This window comes from Bubalus kerabau, chromosome 8, assembly GCF_029407905.1.
Source record: "Bubalus kerabau isolate K-KA32 ecotype Philippines breed swamp buffalo chromosome 8, PCC_UOA_SB_1v2, whole genome shotgun sequence".
NCBI lineage: Eukaryota > Metazoa > Chordata > Mammalia > Artiodactyla > Bovidae > Bubalus > Bubalus kerabau.
The window spans coordinates 104592133-104617534 of NC_073631.1; the positions used below are offsets into that span (position 1 = coordinate 104592133).

The following is a 25402-nucleotide window of genomic DNA, read 5'->3' on the forward strand; positions in this document are numbered from 1 at the left end:
TTGCACAAGACAAGACATAAAGGTCAAAGGAAATGAATTGAAAGCACTGAATAAACCCATATGCGTGAGGACGCAAAATATTTGAATATGGGATTATGAATTACTGGGGAAATCATAGATAATTTAGCAAATGGTGCTGGGAATACTTCTTCCTATAATAGAGAGAAATTAGTATTCTAGCTCACATCATACACCTTATCAACTCAGATGTATTAAAGGACTAGGAACAAGAAACAAAAATATAAATAGAAAAATTAGCTGGGAGAAAGAGAGGAGAGAGCAAATCTTTCTCCTTAGCTCTCTTTTTCTCAAGCAGTATCTGGCTGTGGCTGATTCTTCTCTGTGCTTCCATTTCCCACAGGCAAGCACTCTCGCCCAGCCACCCCTGACTCTATGGTCCAGCCCAGACAGGTAGCAAACTACAGCAGTGACCGACCCCAGCTCTCATGGCCTGATTCCTTCCTCTGGTCCCAGCTCCCGCCTGATGACCCTTGCTGCAGAACCCATCAATGTCACTTCTCCAGGGTTCCACCCCTGCCTAGTGGCCCTGGCTCCTGAGTGCTGGTAATATCGTCTCTTCCCTTTATCCCTCCAGCCTTGGAGGTTGCAGAGAATTTCTGCAGTTGCCGATCCATGGATCGCTACCTACAGGTTACTTCCTTCCAGTTCTTCTTCTAACATCCCATAATTTGTCCCCTGGATTAAATTTCCTCAATTGAACTACCTCACATGGGTTATTTTCCCTGTCTGACACACAACCTTAGTCACCAAAATGAGAAATTATTAAGTAATTTGCAGTGGCACCATTATCATCCACTCCACATTTATCTATACAAGTTTTTACATGCTGTTTTATTGCCATGAAGCAACGCCATTAAGTTTTATTGTTTTCCATTTTATCAAATATTAAGATTTCAGGATATGGGTATGTTTTAAAATCCTACTTCAATGCATTCTGTAAGCGGTCTATATACAATCAGCAATTGTATTGCAATTCACTTCATTATTATCCATATGAGTCACTATTTACAGCAAAAATAGCTCCATAGATTCAGTTTCTCTGTATGTTAAGTAATGAGTTTTTGGTAGGCTATTATGGCCTGTTTTCACACTAGCATTTTATGATGCTAGGAAATAATTTCATGTTCCCAAATTCTATCACATACCATCTAGAGTCCCCTGCCTTACTTTGACAGTATTAGCCATAGGACTAATGCATGGCCAGTATGAAGCAGAAGACGGTGAAAAGGAAAGGGCTTTATTTGAAAAACTTGCCTTCTGCTCATAAAAATTAATCTAGGCATTATTGAATACTCACTAACTGTGGTACTGGAGAAGACTCTTGAGAGTCCCTTGGACTGCAAGGAGATCCAACCAGTCCATGCTAAAGGAAATCAGTCCTGAATATTTATTGGAAGGACTGATGTTGAAGCTGAAACTCCAATCCTTTGGTCACCTGATGCAGAGAACTGACTCATTTGAAAAGACCCTGATGCTGGGAAAGATTGAAGGTGGGAGGAGAAGGGGACAACAGAGGACGAGATGGTTGGATGGCATCACTGACTCAATGGACGCAAGTTTGAGTAAACTCCGTGAGTTGGTGATGGACAGGGAGGCCTGGCATGCTGCAGTCCATGGGGTCGCAGAGTTGGATACAACTGAATGACTGAACTGAATTGATGGGTCAAGAATGTTTTTGTGAAACAGGTAAGAGTCTTATAATGTAGAAACCTAAGTACTCCTTCTCAATGTGGTTTACTTGTATTATTTATTATTCTTAGTTGCTCAGTCATGTCCAACTCTTTGCATCCCCATGGACTCGGGATCTTCCTAACTCAGGGATTGAACCTCAATCTCCTGCATTGCAGGCAGATTCTTAACTATCTAAGCCACTAGGGAAGCCTCCTGGTATACTTATGTCTTTCTCTATTTTTGTTCAATTGAGGTAGATTAACTATTAAGGAGACTGAAAAAGTTGGCTTAAAACTCAACATTCAGAAAACTAAGATCATGGCATCCAGTCCCATCACTTCATGGCAGATAGATGGGAAAACAGTGGCTGACTTTATTTTTCCGGGCTCCAAAATCACTGCAGATGGTGATTGCAGTCATGAAATTAAAATATGCTTACTCCTTGGAAGGAAAGTTATGACCAACCTAGACATCATATTAAAAAGCAGAGACATTACTTTGCCAACAAAAGTCTGTCTAGTCAAGGCTATGGTTTCTCCAGTAGTCATGTATGGATGTGAGAGTTGGACTATAAAGAAAGCTGAGCATCGAAGAATTGATGCTTTTGAACTGAGGTGTTGGAGAAGACTCTTGAGAGTCCCTTGGACTTCAAGGAGATCCAACAAGTCCACCCTAAAGGAGATCAGTCCTGGATGTTCATTGGAAGGACTGATGTTGAAGCTGAAACTCTAATACTTTGGCCACCTGATGTGAAGAGCTGACTCATTTGAAAAGACCCTGATGCTGGGAAAGATTGAGGGTGGGAGGAGAAGCAGACGACGGGATGAGATGGTTGGATGGCATCACCGACTCGATGGACATGGGTTTTGGTGGACTCTCGGAGTTGGTGATGGACAGGGAGGCCTGGCGTGCTGCAGTTCATGGGGTCACAAAGAGTCAGACACAACTGAGCAACTGAACTGAACTAAACTATTAAGGTGAGTAAATGAGAGGCAAAAAAGCCACAAAGGGGGCTCTTCAGCTTCTCTGCCAAGACCTAGCCTGGGATTCAATGGTGCAGGTTGGAAAATCATCATCTCCATGGGTTCAAGCTATTTTCATATCAATCCCCTGAAATCTGCAGTATTATGACAGAGTGAATACAGTACGATCAAACAATTAACAATAGCCTGGGATCAAACAAATTTGTATAACTAACACATCCTATTGATTTTTTCTTTTTAACACTAGCCTAGTAGCATCCATCCCTTACATTAGACTTAGTAGAATATGATGCTAAAACCGTATCAGCTAAGTCACAATAAAATAAAAGCCAGACTCCATACAACACATCATCTCTCCAGCATATAATCAATCATACTAGACAAAGAAGCAAGAAAATGTGATCCATGATGAAGAAAACACTTTTGAAATGACCACTAAATTGATTTAAGAGCAAACTGAACAGCATAAAAAAGAAAGGGTCTGTAAACGTGAAAACAGAACAACAGAAATTATTTAATCTCAAAAACAAGAGATGAAATTGTTTTCCAGGATCTGTGAGACAACAACAAGCCATCTTTAGTACACATAAGGGAGTGGAAAAGGAAGGAGCAGAAAACACATAGATGAAAATACTCCAAATCTATGGGAAAAAGTCAAACTCCAGTTCCAAAAAGATCAATGAACCTAAAAGAGGATAAATACAAAGAAAATCATGTGGAAGTTAGAATGATGCCCACCACGAGCACCACCGAGAAAAAGATGCCTGCATTCTAATGCCCAGAAACTATGAAAACTTACAAGCCAAAAGGGTCCTTTCTGTTATGATTAAACTAAGGATGTTGAGATAGGAGATTATTTTGGATTATCTGAGGAAGGGGCCCCCAGTGTCTTCACAAGGGTCCTTGCAAGCAAAGGAGGGAGGCATGAGAGTCAGAGGACAAGACGTGAGTATAGAAGCAGAGGTCAGAGTGAGGCAGGGCCATAAGCCAGGGGATGCAGACCACCTCAACAAGTGGAAAAAGACAAGGAACTGGGTCCTTTCCAGAGTCTCTGGAAGAAACACAGCCTAACCGCCCACTTTAGACTTCTGACCTCCCAAACTCTATGAATAAACGTGTGTGGTCTTAAGCCACTATCTGTGGTAATTTGTTTACAGCAGTGACAGAAAAGCTAAACAAACACAGGGAGGCTTAAACACTGAAGAAAAATCTAAAAATCAGAGAAAAAAGATACATTACACACAAGGGAACAGTGATACAGATGGTAAGTGGCTGTTCATCCCTAAAACATGGAGGTCAGAAGAAAGTGAAACCACATATTGAGTTTCAAAGCGACTGCCTTGGTGGTACAGTGGATAGGAATCCACCGTCAATGCAGGGCACATGGGTTCAATCCCTGGTCTGGGAAGATCCCATATGCCGCGGGGCAACAGAGTCGTGTGCCAGTTACTGAGCCCATGTGCCACAACTCCTGAGTCCATGTTCCTAGAGTCTGTGCTCCACAACAAGAGAAGCTGCTGCAATGAGAAGCCCGCACACCACAACTAGAGAAGGTCCCCACAGCAATGAAGACCCAGCTCAGCCAAAAATAAACAAAGTACTAAAAAGAAAAAATAAAGTGCTGAAGCAAGCCAGAAAAGAAACTAGTCAATCCAGTATTCCATATTCATAAAAATATACTTCCAAAAAAATGAGGATAAAATAAAGACACTCCAGAAAAATTAAATATGAAATTACTTACTGCCAAGAGAACTGTCCTTTAAGAAATGCTAAGGGAAATCTTTCAAACTCAAGCAAAATGATACGAGATGAAATCTGATCAACAGAAAGAAGTGACAAAAGCTGGAAATGGTGAATATGTGGGTACACATAACAGACTATGGACTGTTCTTTCATTTCTAAATTTCTTCAAAATAATAATAAAAGCAAAAATATTAATACTGAAATGTGGGGTTATATATATGTCCAAGGGTAGCACATTAAAAAAAAACCTAGTACAAAGTAAGGGAGATAAAAATGAAATTATAAGACTAAAAGGTCTGTAATATATTACTTTTATCAAGAATAAAGGAGGGGATTTTACAGACATTAAAAGAATAATAAGAGAACATTGTGAACAACTTTATGCCAACAAACTTAATTTCTATGGAGTGGACAAATTCCTTGATAAATACAGTTTATCAACTGACTGAATAAGAAATAGAAAATGTGAGTAATTCTATATCTACTCTTGCCTCAAGAGAAATCTCAAGCTCTGAGAATTAAATTCTATAAAATGCCTAAGGGAAAAAATAATACCGATCTTATACAAATCTTTCAAAAGCCAGACATTTTCTATCCCAATTTATGGGTATAACCTTGATACCAAGACCCATAAAGGATATTAACAAGAAAATAAATTTATAGACTAGTATCTTTCATACACATAGCCACAAAAATCCTTAACAAAATACTAGTAAACTGAATCCAGCATATTAAAAAATGATAATACATCAAGTGAGGCTTATCTTGAAAATGCAAGATTAGTAATTCTTTAAAAAAATCAGTGGAATCTGTGATATAAAGAAAACAAAGGAGAAAATTAGGTCACTTCCATATATACCAAAAAAGAGCATTTGATAAAATACATCACTCATTTGTGTTTTAAAAAAAAACTCTCAGAAAACTGTTCATAGAATCATAATTACTTAATTACATAAAGGTTTTTCATATCTAATGAAACATTGAATGCTCCCTCCTACAATCAGGAATAAGGCAAGCATGTTCATTTTTACCACTGTTACTCAACATATTGCCAGCTCATTCACTAAGGCAAGAAAAATAAAAGGTATGGGGTTTCCCCGGTGGCTCAGATGGTCAAGAATCTGCCCACAACGTGGGAGACCCAGGTTTGATGCCTGGGTCAGGAAGACCCCCTGGAGAAGGAAATGGCAACCTACTCCAGCATTTTTGCCTGGAAATCCCATGGACAGAGGACCCTGGTGGACCCCTGTCCATGGTGTCACAATGAGTAAGGCACGACTGAGTAACTAACACCCCAAGGAAATAATAAAACTTGTCCCTATTTACAAACCACTCAATTAGGTCAGAAAACCCCAAAGAATATATCAAAAACTACTAGAAGTAATGAGTGAATTTAGCAAAGTTGCAAGACAAATATCTACACATGTGTGCACATACATATCAGTTATTTCTATGTATTAGCAATAATGACTCGGAGAAGGCAATGGCACTCCACTCCAGTACTCTTGCCTAGAGAATCCCATGGATGGAGGAGCCTGGTAGGCTGCAGTCTATGGGATCACTAAGAGTCGGTCGCGACTGAGCGACTTCACTTTCACTTTTCACTTTCATGCAATGAAGAAGGGAATGGCAACCCACTCCAGTGTTCTTGCCTGGAGAATCCCAGGGACAGCAGAGCCTGGTGGGCTGCTGTCTATGGGGGTCACATAGAGTCGGACATGACTGAAGCGACTTAGCAGCAGCAGCAGCAGCAGCAGCAGCAATAATGACTACATGAGAAATTTAAAATAATACTACTTAAATAGTATAAAATACTCAGGAATGAATTTAACAAAAGGTATCCATAGACCTGAACTGCACTGAAACTACAAAAGACTGCTAAGAGAAATTAAAGAGCAACTAAAAAATAGAGAAATATATCATGTTTCTAGATTGGAACACTCAATAAAGTTAATATGCCAATTTTTCCTAAATTTATCTATAGACTCAAAGCAATCCCAATTAAAATCAAAACTTTTTTTTTGTAGATAGTAACTGATTCTAAGATCTGTATACAATCAAAAGATGTATAATCACTAAAACGCTTAGAAAAACAGAGTGAAAAGATTTATATTACCAGGTTGAAGACTTAAAAGAAATCTATAGCAATCAAAACAGTATGGAAGTGGCATAGGATCAACAAATCAATGAAACAAAATAGAGTTTAGAAAGAGACCCACATACAATCAAGAGGCAAAAGCTCCAAGGCAATTCTATAGAAAATAACTGAAATTCTACACAAAAGAAAAGAATCTACAGGCAATTCTATAGGAAAGGAAAGTCTATTTCACAAATAGTGCTAGGGAAAAAAACTGGATAAATATATATCTTAAAGACAAGAATCAGTCCAGTTCAGTCACTCAGTCATGTCCGACTCTTTGCAACCCCATAAACTCCGGCACGCTAGGCCTCCCTGTCTATCACCAACTCTCGGAGTCCACTCAAACCCATGTCCATTGAGTCAGTGATGCCATCCAACCATCTCATCCTCTGTCGTCCCCTTCTCCTCCTGCCCTCAATCTTTCCCAGCATCAGGGTCTTTACAAATGAGTTAGCTCTCCACATCAGGTAGCCAAAGTTTTGGAGTTTCAGCTTCAACATCAGTCCCTCCAATGAACACCCAGGACTGATCTCCTTTAGGATGGACTGGTTGGATCTCCCTGAAGTCCAAGGGAATCTCAAGAGTCTTCTCCAACACCACAGTTCAAAAGCATCAATTTTTCAGTGGGAATAAAATTCTTTTATTTCATCTCTCATGTTATTAAGAAACTTGCAAAGTTTTAGATAATTGTATTTTTTTTAATGAATCTTAAAGCTACTTTACAGAATATACAAGATTTTGAGCTGAATCATACACTTATACATAAAAGCTAAAACTGTAAATCTTCAAGAAGAAAACAAAGGAGAATATTTTCCCAACCTTTCCTGGAGTAGGCAAAGATTTCTTAAGGACACAAAAAGCTCTAACATGAAATATGCCTATCTCATAAAACTGAAATTTGTAAGAATGTTTAAACTTCTTCCCATCAAAAGAAACATTAAAAATTTAAAAATAAGCAGACTATATTTGCACTAAACATATGCCAAAAGACTTGTATATAAATGGTACCTGCAATTCACAGATTCAATGCGATCCCTATCAAATTACCAATGGCATTTTTCACAGAACTAGAACAAAAAATGTCACAATTCATATGGAAACACAAAAGACCCCAAATGGCCAAAGCAGTCTTGAGAAACAAGAATGGAGCTGGAGGAATCAACCTTCCAGACTTCAGATTATACAAAGCCATAGTCATCAAGCTGTATGGTACTGGCACAAAAACAGAAATATAGACCAATGGAACAAGATAGAAAGCCCAGAAATAAACCCATGTACCTATGGGTACCTTATTTTTGACAAAGGAGGCAAGAATATACAGTGGAGCAAAGACAGCCTCAACAAATGGTGCTAGGAAAACTGGACAGCTACATGTAAAAGAGTGATTTTAGAACACTTCGTAACACCATACCCAAGGATAAACTCAAAATAAACTCAAAATTTTCCTCAAAATTTCTTAGAGGAAAACATAGGCAGAACACTTGACAGAAATCAAGGCAAGATCCTCTATGACCCATCTCCTAAAGTAACGGAAATAAAAACAAAAGTAAACAAATGGGACCTGATTAAACTTAAAAGCTTTTGCACAGCAAAGGAAACTATGAACAAGGTGAAAAGACAACCTGCAGAATGGGAGAAAATAAGAGCAAATGAAACAACTGACAAAGGATTAATTTCCAAAATATATAAGCAGCTCATACAATTCAATACCAGAAAAACAACCCAATCAAAAAGTGTGGAAAAGACCTAAACAGACATTTCTCCAAAGAAGACATACAGATGGCTAACAAACACATGAAAAGATGCTCAACATCACTCATTATTAATGTAAATCAAAACTACAATGAGATATCACCTCACACTGGGCAGAATGCCCATCATCAAAAAGTCTACAAACAATAAATGCTGCAGAAGGTGTGGAGAAAACGGAACGCTCTTGCACTGTCGGTAGGAATGTAAATTGATACAGCCACTATGGAAGACGGTATGGGGATTCCTTAGGAATAAAACCACCATATGATCCAGCAATCCCACTCCTAGGCATATATCCTGAGGAAACCAAAATTGAAAAAGACACATGTATCTCATTGTTCATTGAAGCGCTATTTACAACAGCTAGAACATGGAAGCAACCTAGATGTTCATTGACAGATGAATGGATAAAGAAGTTGTGGTACATATATACAATGGAATATTACTCAGCCACAAAAAGGAATGACTTTGAGTCAGTTCTAATGAGGTGGATGAACCTAGAACCTATTATACAGAGTGAAGTAAGTCAGAAAGAGAAAGATAAATATCATACTCTAACACACATACACGGAATCTAGAAAAATGGTACTGAAGAATTACTTACAAGGCAGCAATGGAGAAACATACATAGAGAACAGGCTTATGAGGGGAGGAGAGGGTGAGATGAATGGAAAGAGTAGCATAGAAACATTACCATATGTAAAATAGATAGCCAACTGGAATTTTCTATATGGCTCAGGAAACTCAAACAGGGGCTGCATATCAACCTAGAGGGGTGGGATGGGGAGGGAGATGGGATGGAGGTTCAAAGGGGAGGGGATATATGTATACCTACAGTTGATTCAAGATGAGATTTGACAGAAAACAACAAAATTCTGTAAAGCAATTATCCTTCAATAAAAAGTAAATTAAAAAAATAATAAAATAAATAGTGCCTGTAATTCAACAATAAAAAATAAACATGCCCATCAAAATATGCAAAAAACAGATTTTTTAAAACACCAAAAAGACATAAAAGGTAACAATAAAGATAACATGTCTTACTCTCATTTTTTGTTGGACATAATTGACTATATAAAACATACATAATTTCTTTCTTTCTGGGATGTAATTTTATCCTCTCATTCTGCTTCACCAAGTGTAATATTATAATAGCTTTTTGTCTCTAACCATGAACACATTTCAGCACCTGTTGGGTATTAAATTCCTATCACTTCTCATCAGGTATTCTTATACATTGCTATTAGGCAAGTAAACAGTATAAAATTTCTATAAAACAGCTTTATAATTTGTATTAAGAGGCTTTAAATGTTTATGCCATTGGATCAGTAATTTCTCTCCTGGGGATATGGCATAAGAAGATAATTTAAAATGTAAAATGAGATTTATGAACATCATGTTAATTACAGGAGTTTTTAAAACCACCAAACATCCAGAAACCTAAAAGTTCCATAAAGGAAGCATTTCATGATGAAATAATTATTATATAAAATGAGAAATATTTATAGAATGAAAGAGTAGGATTTTACTTATGATTCCATATATACTTAAAAACATGGAAATAAGGCAACTGAAAGGAAATACTTCAAAATATAAATACAGTTCATTATGGATCATGTAATTATGACAAATATCTTTACTTTTAACTCTTATACTTACAAATGTTACCAAAATAAATGTTAATATTACCCTTTTCTTTAAAAAAAAAATCTGGTATGTGTATAACTTCAACCTTGGGAATTTCTCTTTGTAACCTTTCTTACCTTTTGCTTTTCTAATTCATAAATACAAAAGAGCCTACATATTTTAATTTTGATTAACAAAAAGAGAGCTGTCTATGCTTTCTTTAAAGTTCAGGAGACTGAAATCTTTGGATTGCCTACCATGTAGCAAATTAGGCTCCCAATTCCTCAATCTGAATAATGCTTTGAACTGTCTTGAAAAGTTTTAGATTACTTACAAACAGACTCAACATGAAAGAACCTTCACAGCTATAATGGCAGAAAATTGTGACAGAAATAAATAAATGTTACAATGTCTGAATACAGTCTGTTCAGTTCAGTTGCTCAGCTGTGTCTGACTCTTGGTGATCCCATGGACTGCAGCACACCAGGTTTCACCATCTATCACCAACTCCCAGAGATTACTCAAACTCATGTCCATCAACTCGGTGATGCCATCCAACCATCTCATCCTCTGTCGTCCCCTTCTCCTCACATCTTCAATCTTTCCCAGCATCAGGGTCTTTTCAAATGAGTTATTTCTTTGCATCAGGTGGCCAAAGTATTGGAGTTTCAGCTTCAGCATCAGTCCTTTCAATGAATATTCAGGACTGATTTTCTTTAGGATGGACTGGTTGGAGCTCCTTGCAATCCAAGGCACTCTCAAGAGTCTTCTCCAACACCACAGTTCAAAAGCGTCAGTTCTTCGGTGCTCAGCTTTCTTTATAGTCCACTCTCATATCCATACGTGACTACTGGAAAAACCATAGCTTTGACTAGGCAGACTTTTGTTGGCAAAGTAATGTCTTTGCTTTTTAATATGCTGTCTAGGTTGGTTATAACTTTTCTTCCAAGAAGCAAGTGTCTTTTAATTTCATGGCTGCACTCACCAACTGCAGTGATTTTGAAATGAAGTGAAGTCGCTCAGTCATGTCCGACTCTTTGCGATCCCGTGGACTGTAGCCCGCCAGGCTCCTCTGTCCATGGGATTCTCCAGGCAAGAATACTGGAGTGGGTTGCCATTTCCTTCTCCAGGGGATCTTCCCAACCCAGGGATTGAACCCAGGTCTCCTGCATTGCAGGCAGATGCTTTATCCTCTGAGCCACCAGTGAAGCCCTTGGAGTCCCCCAAAATAGTCCATCACCGTTTCCATTGTTTCCCCATCTATTTGCCATGAAGTGATGGGACTGGAAGCCATGATCTTAGTTTTCTGAATGTTGAGTTTTAAGCCGACTTTTTCACTCTCATCAAGAGGCTCTTTCATTCTTCTTCCATTTCTGCCTTAACAGCAGTGTCATCTACATATCTGAGGTTATTGATATTTCTCCCAGCAATCTTAATTCCAGTTTGTGTTTCATCCACCCTGATATTTCACATGATGTACTCTGCATATAAGTTAAATAAGCAGGGTGACAATGTACAGCCTTGACATACTCCTCTTCCTCTTTGGAACCAGTCTGTTGTTCCATGTCTAGTTCTAACTGTTGCTTCCTCACCTGCATATAGATTTCTCAGGAGGAAGGTCAGGTGGTCTGGCATTCCCATCTCTTGAATTTTTCACAGTTTGTTGTGATCCACACAGTCAAAGACTTTTTGGCATAGTCAATAAACCAGAAGTATATGTTTTTCTGGAACTCTCTTGCTTTTTCAATGATCCAGCGCACGTTCACAATTTGATCTCTGGTTCCTCTGACTTTTCTAAATCTACCTTGAATGTCTGGAAGTTCACAGTGCATGTATTGTTGAAGCCTGGCTTCAACAGAGAATTTTGGTCATTACTTTGCTAGTATGTGAGATGAGTGCAATTGTGCAGTAGTTTGAGCATTCTTTGGCATTGCCTTTCTTTGGGATTGGAATGAAAACTGACCTTTTCCAGTCCTGTGGCCACTGCTGAGTTTTTCTAATTTGCTGGCATATTGAGTGTAGCACTTTCACAGCATGATCTTTTAGGATTTGAAATAGCTCAACTGGAATTCCATCACCTCCACTAGCTTTGTTGGCAGTGATGCTTCCTAAGGCCCACTTGACTTCGCATTCCAGGATGTAAGGCTCTAAGTGAGTGATCACACCATCATGATTATCTGGGTCATGAAGATCTTTTTTGTATAGTTCTTCTGTGTATTCTTGCCACCTCTTCTTAATCTCTTCTGCTTCTGTTAGGTCCATACCATTTCTATCCTTTATTGTGCCCATCTTAGCATGAAATGTTCCCTTGGTATCTCTAATTTTCTTGAAGAGATCTCTAGTCTTTCCCATTCTATTGTTTTCCTCTATTTCTTTGCACTGATCACTGAGGAAAGCTTTATCTCTCCTTGCTATTCTTTGGAACTCTGCATTCAACTGGGTATATCTTTCCTTTTCTCCTTTGCCTTTCACTTTTCTTCTTCTTACAGCTATTTGTAAGGCCTCCTCAGACAACCATTTTGCCTTTTTGCATTTCTTTTTCTTGGGGATGGTCTTGATCCCTGCCTCCTGTACAATGTCACAAACCCCTGTCCATAGTTCTTCAGGCACTCTATCAGATCCAATCCCTTGAATCTATTTGGCATTACTACTGTATAATAGTAAGGGATTTGATTTAGGTCATACCTGAATTGTCTAGTGGTTTTCCCTACTTTTTCCAATTTAAGTCTGAATTTGGCAATAAGGAGCTCATGATCTGAGCCACAGTCAGCTCCCAGTCTTGTTTTTGCTGATTGTATAGAGCTTCTCCATCTAGAAATAAATACACTTTACAATGTCTGATTATGGTCTGAATGAAATCCAAAAAGGTAACTGGGTTACCGAGCACCCATGAAGAATCATCTTAATTAATAGGAATGCAATTCAACCAGCAAAATGAACTGAATACTTCTGTCTTGAAATGTTCAATTATAAGATAAATAGTCTAAAAGAAATAATCTTTTCTCCCATTCTAGTAATTCTATTTCAAATTTCTCTTAAAGGATCACTCTGAATATTTTATATACACAAAAACAGACATACTTTTACCCAAATAACTACATTGTTCTCTTTATATAATCATCTTACACAGATGTGTGTTTTCAAATAATTTACGTTCTCAGAAATGTAATCAATATAATATTGATTACAAATGTAATCAATATAATTTCAAGGAACGTGAAATTTAAGGACTGAAAATAAAGCACTTTAATTATTGAATTAAAAAAAATACACAGTGTCTGCCCTATGGATAAGTACGTAAGTGTTAGTCCCTCAGTTGTGTCTGACTCTTTGTGACCCCATGGACTGTAGCCCTCCACGCTCCTCTGTCCATGAGATTCTCTGGGCAAGAACACTGGAGTGAATTGCCAGTCCCTTCCCCAAGGGATCTTCCCAACCCAGTGACTGAACCCAGGTCTCCTGCTAAAGAATTGCAGGCAGATTCTTTACCATCTGAGCCACCAGGGAAGCCCATGTTATATGGATAGTAACAACAACAACAATTTGATACTCATATACATCAATAGTAAGTTGTATATGAGTTTTGGGTTGTTGTTTTTGTTGCTCAGTTGCTAAGTTGTATCTGACTCTTTGCAACCCTATGGACTACTGCACGCCAGGCTTCCCTGTCCTTCACTATCTCCTGGAGTTTGCTCAAACTCGTGTCTCTGAGTTGGTGATGCCACCTAACCATCTCATCCTCTGCCACCCCCTTCTCCTCCTATCCTCAATCTTTCTCAGCATCAGGGTCTTTTCCAATGAGTTGACTCTTCACATCAGGTGGCCAAAGTATTGGAGCTCAAGTAACGTTATTTAAATTACATGGGATGTTCAAAACTGTGCAGTTTAATCTACATTTAATAATTTTACAATTTCATGTTCTCTATACCAACTCCTATCTATTCTTTTTCTCCTTTACCTACTCATGACAGGATGGGAGAGATAGATAGAAAGATAAATAAAGATAGAGATAGAATATTAAACACTTTATCCCAACCTAGTGAGTTCTCTGCACATTTGTATATCTTCTTAGATGTCTCACAGGGATTTCAATTTCGACTTACATGAAACAGAGTTCATTTTTGACACTTTTATCCTTCTTTTATATTTTCTCTCTCATATAATATTGTCACCTTTAATGACCTATGCTGGCCACCCACCCCTTTCTCACCCTCAAGATAAGTTCCTATCCATTCATCAACTCCTTCTGTCTTCATCATCACTTTCTTTACTCAGGCTTTCAGATACTCTCATCTCTTCACCTGGACTTTGGTACCAACTTCCTGATTTGTCCATCTGTCCCCAGAAGTGTAGATTCTCGTCACTTTCACACTGAAATCCAGATAACTTTTCTGAGCAACTAATCCAATCCTGTCTCATGTCATCAGTTGCAAACTCCCCATAACAGTTAAAACAACAAATTAAAAAAATATATATCTAACTCTTTCTGCCCTTCATTCACCATCTGCATCACCACCCTGAGCCACCACTGGTCCTCCTGGTTTCCATGTTCTCTTAAACTGATGCCTCTATGAGTGTGGCCACTTGGCAATCTCACCCAAAAAGACTCCAATCTGTAAACATGGTTCTTTCTATCCTCATTCCACATCCCTTTCCCCCAGAACTTATTATCTCGAGCAATCTGTGATTGCTCGTTTCCTTCCTCACCTCCCTCCCAACACTGGACTGTGGGCACCCTGAGGACACTGCTTTTCTATTGGTTCATTTTGTACCTGTTTTATCTAGCAAGTGTCACTTATGGATTCAATAAGTATTTGTGATTTCAACAACTATTCAATAAATATTTATGAGTGACACTAAATGAATGAAAGCAGTGAGATATTTTAAATAAATATTGCCTAGCATTTACAAAATCCCTATTAATTAGAGACCAGGTTCGATCCCTGGGTTGGGAAGATCCCCTGGAGAAGGAAATGGCAACCCACTCCAGTATCCTTGCCTGGAAAATCTCATGGACAGAGGAGCCTGATGGGCTGCAGTCCATGGGGTCACAAAGAGTCGGGCATGACTGAGTGACTAACACTAACTAACTAACTAACAAATCCATACCATATTTCCCCAGTTTTGCATGGCCTTTAATGATCCAACCTCAGAAGTTACACAGCATCAATTCCACTGTACTCTATTCGCCAAGTATTTGTAAGCCCACATAGAGTCAAGGGGAGGTTATACAGACTTCAACCCTTGATGGGAGAAATCCTCCAAACCTGATGCCAGTTTAAACCCACAGTCACCGAAGGACACTAATGAACTAAATTACTTTGAAAATATATGAATAAAAGACTTGCTTGTCCTGCTTCTCTGAAACAAACTGTATAACTAAGTAATCAAAGAGTGTGTGCTCAGTCATCTCTAACTCTTGCGACCCCACGAACTGGAGACTGCTAGGCTCTTCTGTCCGTGGAATGTTTCAGGCAAGAATACTGGAGCAGGTTGCCATCTCCTACTCCAGGAGATCTTCCTGACCCAAGGATTGAACTCACATTTCTTGTGTCACCTTTATTAGCAGGAGGATTCTTTACCACTCTGCCACCTGGGAAACCCCAAAAGTTGGGGCACATGGCTTAGCTGCTTGGAGGCACGTGAGATCGTCCCAGATTAGGGATCAAATCTGTGTCTCCTGCATTGACAGGCAGATTCTTAACCACTGAGCCACTATGGAAGCCCCAACCAAGCAGCAGGTGTAGGAAAAACTTCTCCTTATAGAAACATCCCAGTTAACAAATGAAGAAAAGAGTCAGAATATCACTGCTGTGCAATCCCTGATGATTCCTAGATCCTGACACTGATCATCAAAGACTATTATTGAGAGGGAGAGAGAGAGAGAGAACCAGACATTACATACCCTCCTTTGGAAGAATAAAACATTACTTACAAAAGAGATTTGGAGAAATATGTGTCTGATGAATCTATATCCAACTATCAACTTAGCAAAAACAGGTAAAAGAGAACAGCACATTATTTAGACTCTGTGGACATTATCAGCACAGTTCTGACTCAGGGAAACTTCACAGGACAAACAGCCTGGACTCTTTAATAGATAAATGAAAAAAAAAAAAAAAAGATAGAGACGGGTGCTACAAAGACTTAAGAGTCATAACAACTAATCACCATGAATGTACTTTATTTGAATCCTGATGCAAATGAACAGAAGAGAAAACAGATGACATCTGCAAGACAATTATAAATTGAGCACTGAGTAGATATTTAGTAATATTAAGATGCTATTGTTTTTAAGATGGTATGATTGTATTCATAAAAGGAAGTCTTCTTTTTTAAAAAACATATTCAGAGATACTTATGGGTAAAATTATATAATGTCTTAGATTTAGTTCAAAATAATGTGAGAGAGGAGACCATAGTTGGAGACAGAAATAAGATTGCACATGAATTGGTAATAGGTTAAGTGACACCTGCCAATGCAGGAGACATAAAAGACATGGGTTCGATTCCTGGGTTGGGAAGAGCCCCTGGAGAAGGGCATGGCAACCCACTCCAGTATTCTTGCCTGGAGAATCCCGTGAGCAGAGGAGCTTGGAGGGCTACAGTCCGTATGGTCGCAGAGTTGGACCCAGCTGAAGCGACTTTGCACACACGTGTGTGTGAGGCTTGGTGACAGTGAATGAGAGTTCAACGTGCTGTCAGTTTCTCCAGTGAACTTTTCCCGTAACAAATATTTATTTTGCAAACACACTTTACTGATGCCCCAAAGTCAAAACTTCAGGGTAAATTCTCCAGTGCACTTTGTGATATCACCCCTGCCTGCCTCTCCAGGACCATCTGCATCACTTTCGCTTTTCACCTCTTTTTAAGCTACATAAAAATGACTGTAGTCTGCACAGAAGACTGTGCTCTCTCCGACTACCAAGTGTCTGTACATTTCCCTTTTTCAAGACTGCCAAGTCCCATTCTTCTTCACCTGGCAAAATTCATTCATCTGTCACATTTCCTATTGCCAATTACAAGTCTCATGGTTCTCTGCTATGGACTGGCAATACACTAGACTGATGGATACCAGTCAGCTGCCATTCCCACACGACACTCCACCCCTTCCCTGCCCTCTTCCCTGCCCTGTGAAACTGACCCCGTTAGACCTTGTAATGGCTGGAGAGCAAGAACTGTACTGATGTCTCCAGCTCTCTCCCTGACAGGCTGGCACAGGATGACTGCTTTCACTTAGCAAACACTACTCCTACCAGGTGGTCCTTCCTAAGTCATTCTTTTTCTGGTACAGCTGACTGCTTCCTTGCCTTTGCATCTTCAGCTCAGGAATACCCCACCATCCATCGTCACTTCTCATAAACCTAGTGCACTACTTGTAAGAGTCCATCCATTAAATTCTCCTCTAATTACCCAGTTTCACTCTGCCTTCTCCTTCTTGTTCAGACTTTAATTATACAACTGTAAGGAGAAGGCAATGGCACCCCACTCCAGTACTCTTGCCTGGAAAATCCCATGGACGGAGGAGCCTGGTAGGCTGCAGTCCACGGGGTCGCTAAGAGTCGGACACGACTGAGCAACTTCACTTTCACTTTTCACTTTCATGCATTGGAGAAGGAAATGGCAACCCACTCCAGTGTTCTTGCCTGGAGAATCCCAGGGACGGGGAGAGCTGTGGGCTGCCGTCTATGGGGTCGCATAGAGTCGGAAACGACTGAAGCAACTTAGCAACAGCAACAGCAAGCAGAAACAACCCAAACCAAAGAAAGACTTCTAAACAGAATCTAACACAGATATAGACTGAAAAGTTATATAAGAGGAAGAGGTAAAGCACATTTGAGATAGGCAGCACATGCAATGGTCCTGTGGTGCAAAGAAGCAAAGGATGTCCAGTGCTATAGTTGACTTGAGAAGCAACAAGCTAGAAAGCACAGAGGGCAGTGGTAAAGGATAGAGATTTGGAAAGAAACTCAATTTTGCAGTAAAGATTTAGTTTGTGATCTTGAGAGCAATGGGAAAGTGTCTCATATTCTCCCTGCCCTCGTAGGCCTACGTAAGGGATCATCTTCCTTTAGCCATTCCTTGACAGCCTTCTACAGCACAGCCAGCACTAGGAAACTCTCATGGCAAAAAATTCAATACATGTTCACTGGATTAGTGAATAAATGAATGAGCAAAATAACACACGACCAGGTTTGTGACTTTCTTGGGCACCTCCAAACATTCTTCCTTGTACATACCCTAACTGGACTTATTCTTATTTGCTCTTGGCTGAGTCTTTATCTATAATTAACATAAAGACTTTGGAAAGAAAGAGTTACATATGAGCTATGTATGATCTTGAAAATTAGATCATTCCCAGACCAATCTTTTACACTTAATGACCATTTCATTCTAGACACATCAAATGTAATGAGCAACATCACCATCTCAGGAGATGGACATTCTTTTCATAATCACAAGAGTTTATTCTGTTAAATCTCACCAATTCAAGGTGATGGAGGAAAAGTCACTTGAAATCCATGAGATGGATGAAAGAGAGAGTTGTTTTAGGTTGTTTAGAACAAGAAATACAACCTTCTAGCCTTGGGTTATAACAGCACGAACTAAGTGCTAAGAAGCTTTATTTTCATTTGCTTTACAAACTGATGGTATGGCTGACCTATATCTGATAAAATGATATGCAAAATTTTTAATTAATTTCTTTATCATTCAATAATAAGTTAAAACACAAGGCTAAAACCTGCTTGCGATTGACCTTATTCTATACATTTACTTATCTAATGCCAGGAACCAAAATTAAAGTGCAAGGTGATCTCAAAACTGGCAAGTGTATATTCATTAATGTCATGAGAAGTCTTTCTATATTCAGATATTCTATGATAATGTAGATGCCCATCTTATGCTTAAGTGGGTAAAATGGAGATGAATGCAAATGACCATGTTCTTTTTTATCTAAACTTGAGTCCTCCATGAACCAACAAAGTATCAAACAGCAAGATTTCTACATCAATGTTGGGATATGTTTGTGGCATAATGTTATGTAATTAACATTAAAAACTTTGCATTTCATTCCAATAGAAAATATCAGGAAAAGTAACAAATAATATTCATTTACCTTTGAAGTTCAAACAAATAGGCATCAACTTTTTTTAGTGACACAAAGAATGACTTTTTGCTTTTGGCTTCCCCTAGCAACTCTACATTGCATACAGTTTATAAGTTGATAAGCCAGGAGACAACATTATACCAAAATCTTGTAAAATGAATCAACTCTCATTGTGACTAAAACATAGTTTACTTCAATAAAACAGATGTATTGCTCACCAAAGATGCCATGGTGAATCCAATGACTTCAATATAACCATCATCATGACGCTGAGGTTCAAAGTCATGGTGATCTCCTGGGTTCCCCCAGGGCATTGTGCCAGCACAATATCTGCAAGAGAAGAGTAAAGTCAGAACTAGAGTGTGTGCCAGTCTTCTCGTGATCACCATCAGGTAATAATTTATAGTTTGATCTGATGTTGATTTCACAAAAGAATGGCTTTCTACTCTTGGTTCATGTCTCCCAATAGAAAAGAAAATGGGTTTATCCCCTTCCCCTCCAAGTATCAATTTATGAAAACGGGTCAAAATTTGACAACAAAAGCATCCCATGGTGTCCAACTTTCTACTAATTCATTATCAACTTTTTAAGTTTTTATTGGAGTATAGTTGTCTTACAATGTCGTGTTCGTTTCTACTGCACAGCAAAGAGAATCAGCTATAGTATACATCCATCCCCTCTTTTTTTCCCTTGGACTTCAAAGAGATCAAACCAGTCAATCCTAAAGAAAATCAATCCTGAATACTCATTAAAAGGACTGATGCTGAAGCTCCAATACTTGGGCCACCTGATGGGAAGAGACGACTCATTAGAAAAGACCCTGATTCTGGGAAAGATTGAGGGCAGGAGGAGAAAGGGACCACAGAGGACGAGATGGTTGGATGGCATCACTGATTCAATGGACATGAGTTTGAGCAAGCTCTTGGAGATGGTGAAGGACAGGGAAGTCTGTGTGCTGCAGTCTGTGGGGTCACAAAGAGTCAGACATGACTGAGTGATGAACAACAGCAGCAATCCCCTCTTTTTTAGACTTTATTCCCATTTAGGTCACCACCAAGCTTTAAGTAGAGTCCCCCCTGTGGCATACAGTAGATTCTCATTAGTTATCTATTTTATACATAGTATCAATAGTGTGTGTGTGTGTGTGTCTTACTCTATAATTCACATAGGCCTACTTTCTATGACATCCCATGAGTTATCAATAGGTGGTGTCAGAATTTGGTCTTGGAGGGAGACATACACATGCCAGTAAGAGAGGAAAAGAGAATCAATCTGGGTAAGTATCAGCAGTAAATACATAATTAAGACAATGAGTACCCCAGGATGAGGAGGGGGACAGTAACTGAAGATAGAGGAGTGGAAAAGGGATGAGACAAAGATGTGAGATCAGAAAGGGAAGGGGAAGTCAGGGAAACTGAAAAGTAGAATAAACCAAGTCCAGACGGGAGATGGGAAGGAGCAAGAAGAAGAATAAGGAGAAGAAAAGAAAATTAAAGCAAGCTAACAAATAATGTTTCCTGAGAATCTAGGCCCCCTACTTCAACGACTAAGATGAAAATACTTCTGGAATAGGTTGTAAGGGGCTAAACTGAGCACGGCCAAAAGTCATCAGGAGACTATGCTTTCCCAGACATAGATTTACATACACTTCTCATTTCAACCAAATTCAGTCTAAATATAACTTATTTGTGGATTTTTGTGTCTGAGTTGTCTGGTTTGCAAATAACAAAGAGTCAGGGATCCATCCCTTTCAAATCTTGGCTTGGGAGCCTAGAATCTAAATTTAAGACCACTGAGAAATGTGCTTATTTTGAGACTAGTTAATCTTAAATACCCCTTTCTCCTGAGGTATATAATAGCACCAAAGAAAGCTGACATTCTGGCTAGAAAATGCTGCTCTAATTGATCCTATTTTTTCAAAGCAATCATCTGGCAACGATTTTGAATGAATTCCATGCTGAAATCAGGCTGGAAGGTTTCCTAATAGCTTTTGGGAAACTAAGAACACGTATTTATGCAAGTCCATCATTCCTGGGGAGGGTGACAGGGTGGGGGGGTCTGTAATTGAGAATTACATTAAAATGTCTCGGTCCACAGGGCTGCCTGGGCTTCTTAAGCATGTGTAAGTATACTCCATGCATGCTATACCACATACATGAAAAAATACCATAGAGAACAGTAAACAAAGCAAGTAGGAGAGAAAATGATCAGGCCTGGAGACTCTTAATAAGTCATTAAAGTAACTAATTTTCACCGCTTGTACCTGGAAATTTTCCATCATGAAAACAGAGAACCTCAGGTCAAACAGAGTTCACGTCAAACCAAGGAAGACAATAAGAACAGGGCTTACCTGGGTATATTTAAAAATACTATACACTGGAACTTCAGTTCCTGGATCTTTGGGGTAAGATCAGTCCCATCACACTGCAACAATCAGAGCAGAAAAAGCAAGGGTTTTGAAGCAGGTGCTAGTCTACAAGCCAACTTAGCCGACAAGGGCAGGTACCAAAGTCTCACCCTTGTCCTTGTCTGTTGCTGACGTGGATGGCCATTACTGTGACTGAAAATTTATTCTAACTTTCCCAGCTCCAGAGTTCAGGGCTTGGTTTTGCTTTGACTTCATGTAAAAACAAAGCTGCCATTTGACCAAAATGTTTTTCTCTGGTCTCAGAATCCAAGGAACTCTCATTATTCTTAATCTTGGAATGTGATTAGATACTTAGGCTTGTTGTATCAACATTAAAAGATTTAGGTAGGTAAGTAGGTTTAGTCGCTAAGTCGTGTCTGACTTTTGCGACCCTATGGACTGTAGCCCACTAGGCTCCTCTGTCCATGGGATTTCCCAGGCAAGAATACTGAAGTGGGTTGCCATTTTCTTCTCCAGGAGATCTTCCTGACCCAGGGATCGAACCCCGGTCTCCTGCATTGCAGGCAGACTCTTTACCAACTGAGCCACCAGGGATTGCAAGATATTGAATATAGTTCCCTGTGCTATGCAGTAAATCCTTAAAAGATTTATGAACACTTAACAAAAGGACAAAGCCTCAAGATGAGGCAGTAGTAATCTCTACCACCATCATCTGATTCAAAAATAGTCATGCATATGACCATTTATTTTCCCTGCTTTTTGAGATAATTTGTCTTTTGAAAATGTTCAATGTAATATTTTGAAAGAAGTTAGTAAGGAATATACCCTGCATGTTTTTTTTTTTCCCCTAACTATCTATTATAAATTAGCATATCTCCATTAGTGATTTACTCTTATCAGTGTAATCTCTTATAGACTGCAACTGGTCTTCTGAGATGAACCATTTCATTGGTTCTGGATGTGACTATGGGTTTCAAGGGCCTCAGGTTGGCTTGGCCTCAATACCTTTGTGTGGTCCCTGACCCGCTTGGGGCTTCCCTGGTGGCTCAGATGGTAAAGAATCTGCCTGCAATGCAGGAGACCTGGGTTCAAGCCCTGGGTCAGAAAGATCCTCTGGAGAGGGGAATGGCTACCCACTCCAGTATTCTTGCCTGGCGATCTCCATGGACAGAGCCACCTGGCGGGCTACAGTCCATGGGTCGTAGAGTCAGACATGACTGAGCGACCAGCACTTTCACTTTGCCTGACTGGTTAGTGCTTTCCTCAAGAGCATCCTCTGACTGCTCAAGGAAGAGGCTTTTCGTTTCCCTTTCTCATTTCCCACTGGTGACAAACGCCAAAAGAGGAGCACTCTGGTCAGGACTCTAGGCCTCTTGATGTCAAAGGTATAAAGCCTGGTTTTTATCTGCTCTCCTCACACCCTCATCCAGAATGTACCCCACCCCCACCCCCACCCCCCGTCTTCTCCTTGGGAGACAGGGTTAAAGCATTCCCAGGATCCTTGCAAATTTCTGAAGGTTTCTTCAGAGGGACTTGCAATCCAGGTTACGATGATTCTGCTAGCCATCAAGGTTGTTTCATTCTCCTCCTCCCAGATGATCTTAACACAGACTAGTTTTCATGAACATTCTCAAAAACTGTTTCTGGGAAATCTTATAATCCTAAACAAGCAAAGTATTCTCAAATGTTATTTAGATTGGAATGAAGTTCTAGACATTGATTGAAGGTGTTTTCACAACACTTTCAAAATCTTAAACACATGTAAGGTCTCCCAATTTAAGGACTTGAGTTGATAGATGGCTCTACCAGTGAATAAAAAATGTAGATGTTTTAAATGATCAAAACTGAGTGTTGTAAGCAACTAAAACTTTCAAAAAAAAAAAAAAAACCACAGCATGTGATATCTTAATAGTATGCAAAGCAGCACTGTTGCATTACAGCAAAAATCCTATACTTATATATTCCTTTATTTAGAACAGAATTATTTTTTTTTAATTTTCTACTTTTTCCACCTGAAAAAAACATAGTGATTCTAGAAACTCAGCAAATTCTATGAAGATGCACGCCTTACAATATTTTACAAAATTTTCCTATATATTATTGCATTTAAACTTCACAACTCTTTAGGACTGCAGTTTTCAATTTTCTCCCTACTTCAAACACACAAAGGAAAATATTTCCAAACAAAAAAATCTTCCTGTGTACAAGCTCCCATGTGGATGAATTGAAACAAGAACACATGTGCAGTAGAACAAAAGAAGGATGCATGCAGGGTTTTGTTACTATCCTCTGGGTGGGTGGGTGTGTGTGTGTGTGTGTGTGTGTAGTATTTGTGCACATATTTTGTATTTCTGTGAGATTAGATTATTAACTATTACATCAGAAACACTGACTTCACCCCGTGGCAAAGATAAGATAGTCTGCTGTTATGTGTACATCTATTTGCTCTGAATTCCCATCTTTTCAGTCTCACTCTCAGTGATGTAATTGTAGAAACACCCTTGTATATTTCTGTGTCATAGCACAATGGTAATTGTTGTTTCAAATGCATGTGCTTTTAGTCATATAGACAAACCTGAATCCCAATTGTTAAGACTTAGTTTCTACTGTTTTTTTTTTCTCTTCATAAATAAAAGATGATTACACAGAACAATCCACCTGGAATATTATACCTACTGGCTGATATCATACCTTTTCTGTTTCCGGCTGCCACTTTGGCCTCTCTGCAGGCTTTTTTTAATCCCTGTTCTATGGCCACCCATGCCTGAGACATTTCTCAACAGGAAGACTGCCAGATGGGGGAGAAAAACTCTCCAGTGGTGTGGAGACACACAGAGTTTAATTTCCACCCAGCTGAGTTAGACAGTGAACACCATTCAGTATAGTCAGTGCCCTCCACTCACTGGCTCTCCAGGCAGGTGCTACAATGTTCCCAATAATGCAAAAAAATACTGGGACAAGAAGGAAAGTTTAATTTTGGCTATTTGCAGGCCCCCACAGAAGAAACAGGTTAAGTCTCAGGAAAGGTTGCTGCTACTTAAATAACCATCGTTTTATCAAAACTAAGATCGTCACAGTTTAATGGACTATGTCTCTTTCTCGTATCTAGATTTAAAAATGCAATATTCCAGTTTTCAAGAGTTGCTACAACTAAAGGATACTATCTTTTCATTAGTATTTTATGAGAACTGAAACATATGAAAGTGATGCCACAGGCTGTTAGTGGTAATGTCTTTGTTTCAAATGATTTAGGAGATTTGTGTCTCCTATATGGTTTATTGGTGTCAAGAAAATTGAATATTTATCTTAGGCTCCTCTGCATTCCTCTATAAATCCATCAGTTTAAGGTCATATATTTTTCTCTATTTGTATGTATACCTTTTATCCTACCCCCTTCTGTCACAAATGCTATTCTTTATCCATTCCACAATAAATCCAAGCATTGCTGTATCCCCATTTCTTTTTCCTCATCTGTATATTTTTCTGTTTCATGTTTCACTTTACTTATACAGGTATGTGCAACAAAATCATGCTCATTCCCTCTTTCAAGGAAACACTTTATCTTCCTTAATAATTAATGATATGCTATTTTAAAATACATCTCTTAGAGAAAAAATGACTTCCCATCTCCCTTGCCTCCAAGATGAGTATCCCCCAACTTGGGACAGAGATTCAGAAGTAAACAGCAGCCAAAAAAACTCGTAAGTGGTATGACCAGGCTAGAGAGTAAGTGACCACAAAATACTAAAATCAAAGTATTTTTCTAAAATGAAGACTCTTCAAAAAAAAAATAATAAATAAAATAAAATGAAGACTCTTCAGATAGCCTGGGAATAAAGCTAGTTGTTTGGTGAACATCTATTTCTACTTCAAGACCCAGCTCAACATCCTTGCTTTGATGACTTCCCTGACTACACCAGGGGAAGTTTGCATTTCTCCTTTTGCGCCATCAGCATATGACACGAACAGTCGCATAGCAACATTTATTC

General features: G+C 39.0%; 1 protein-coding gene across 10 annotated transcripts in view; it reads right to left on the reverse strand.

Annotated features, from left to right (window-relative positions):
* Positions 1–25402, reverse strand: part of DGKI (diacylglycerol kinase iota) — a 430242-nt gene that overhangs the window by 185650 nt on the left and 219190 nt on the right. For all 10 annotated transcript variants that reach the window (XM_055591024.1, XM_055591028.1, XM_055591025.1 and 7 more), the window contains 2 exons: positions 21396–21469; positions 19264–19375 (listed from right to left, as the gene is read on the reverse strand). In XM_055591024.1, coding sequence (XP_055446999.1) covers positions 19264–19375; positions 21396–21469 — 186 coding nt within the window. The remainder of the gene's footprint in view (positions 1–19263; positions 19376–21395; positions 21470–25402) is intronic.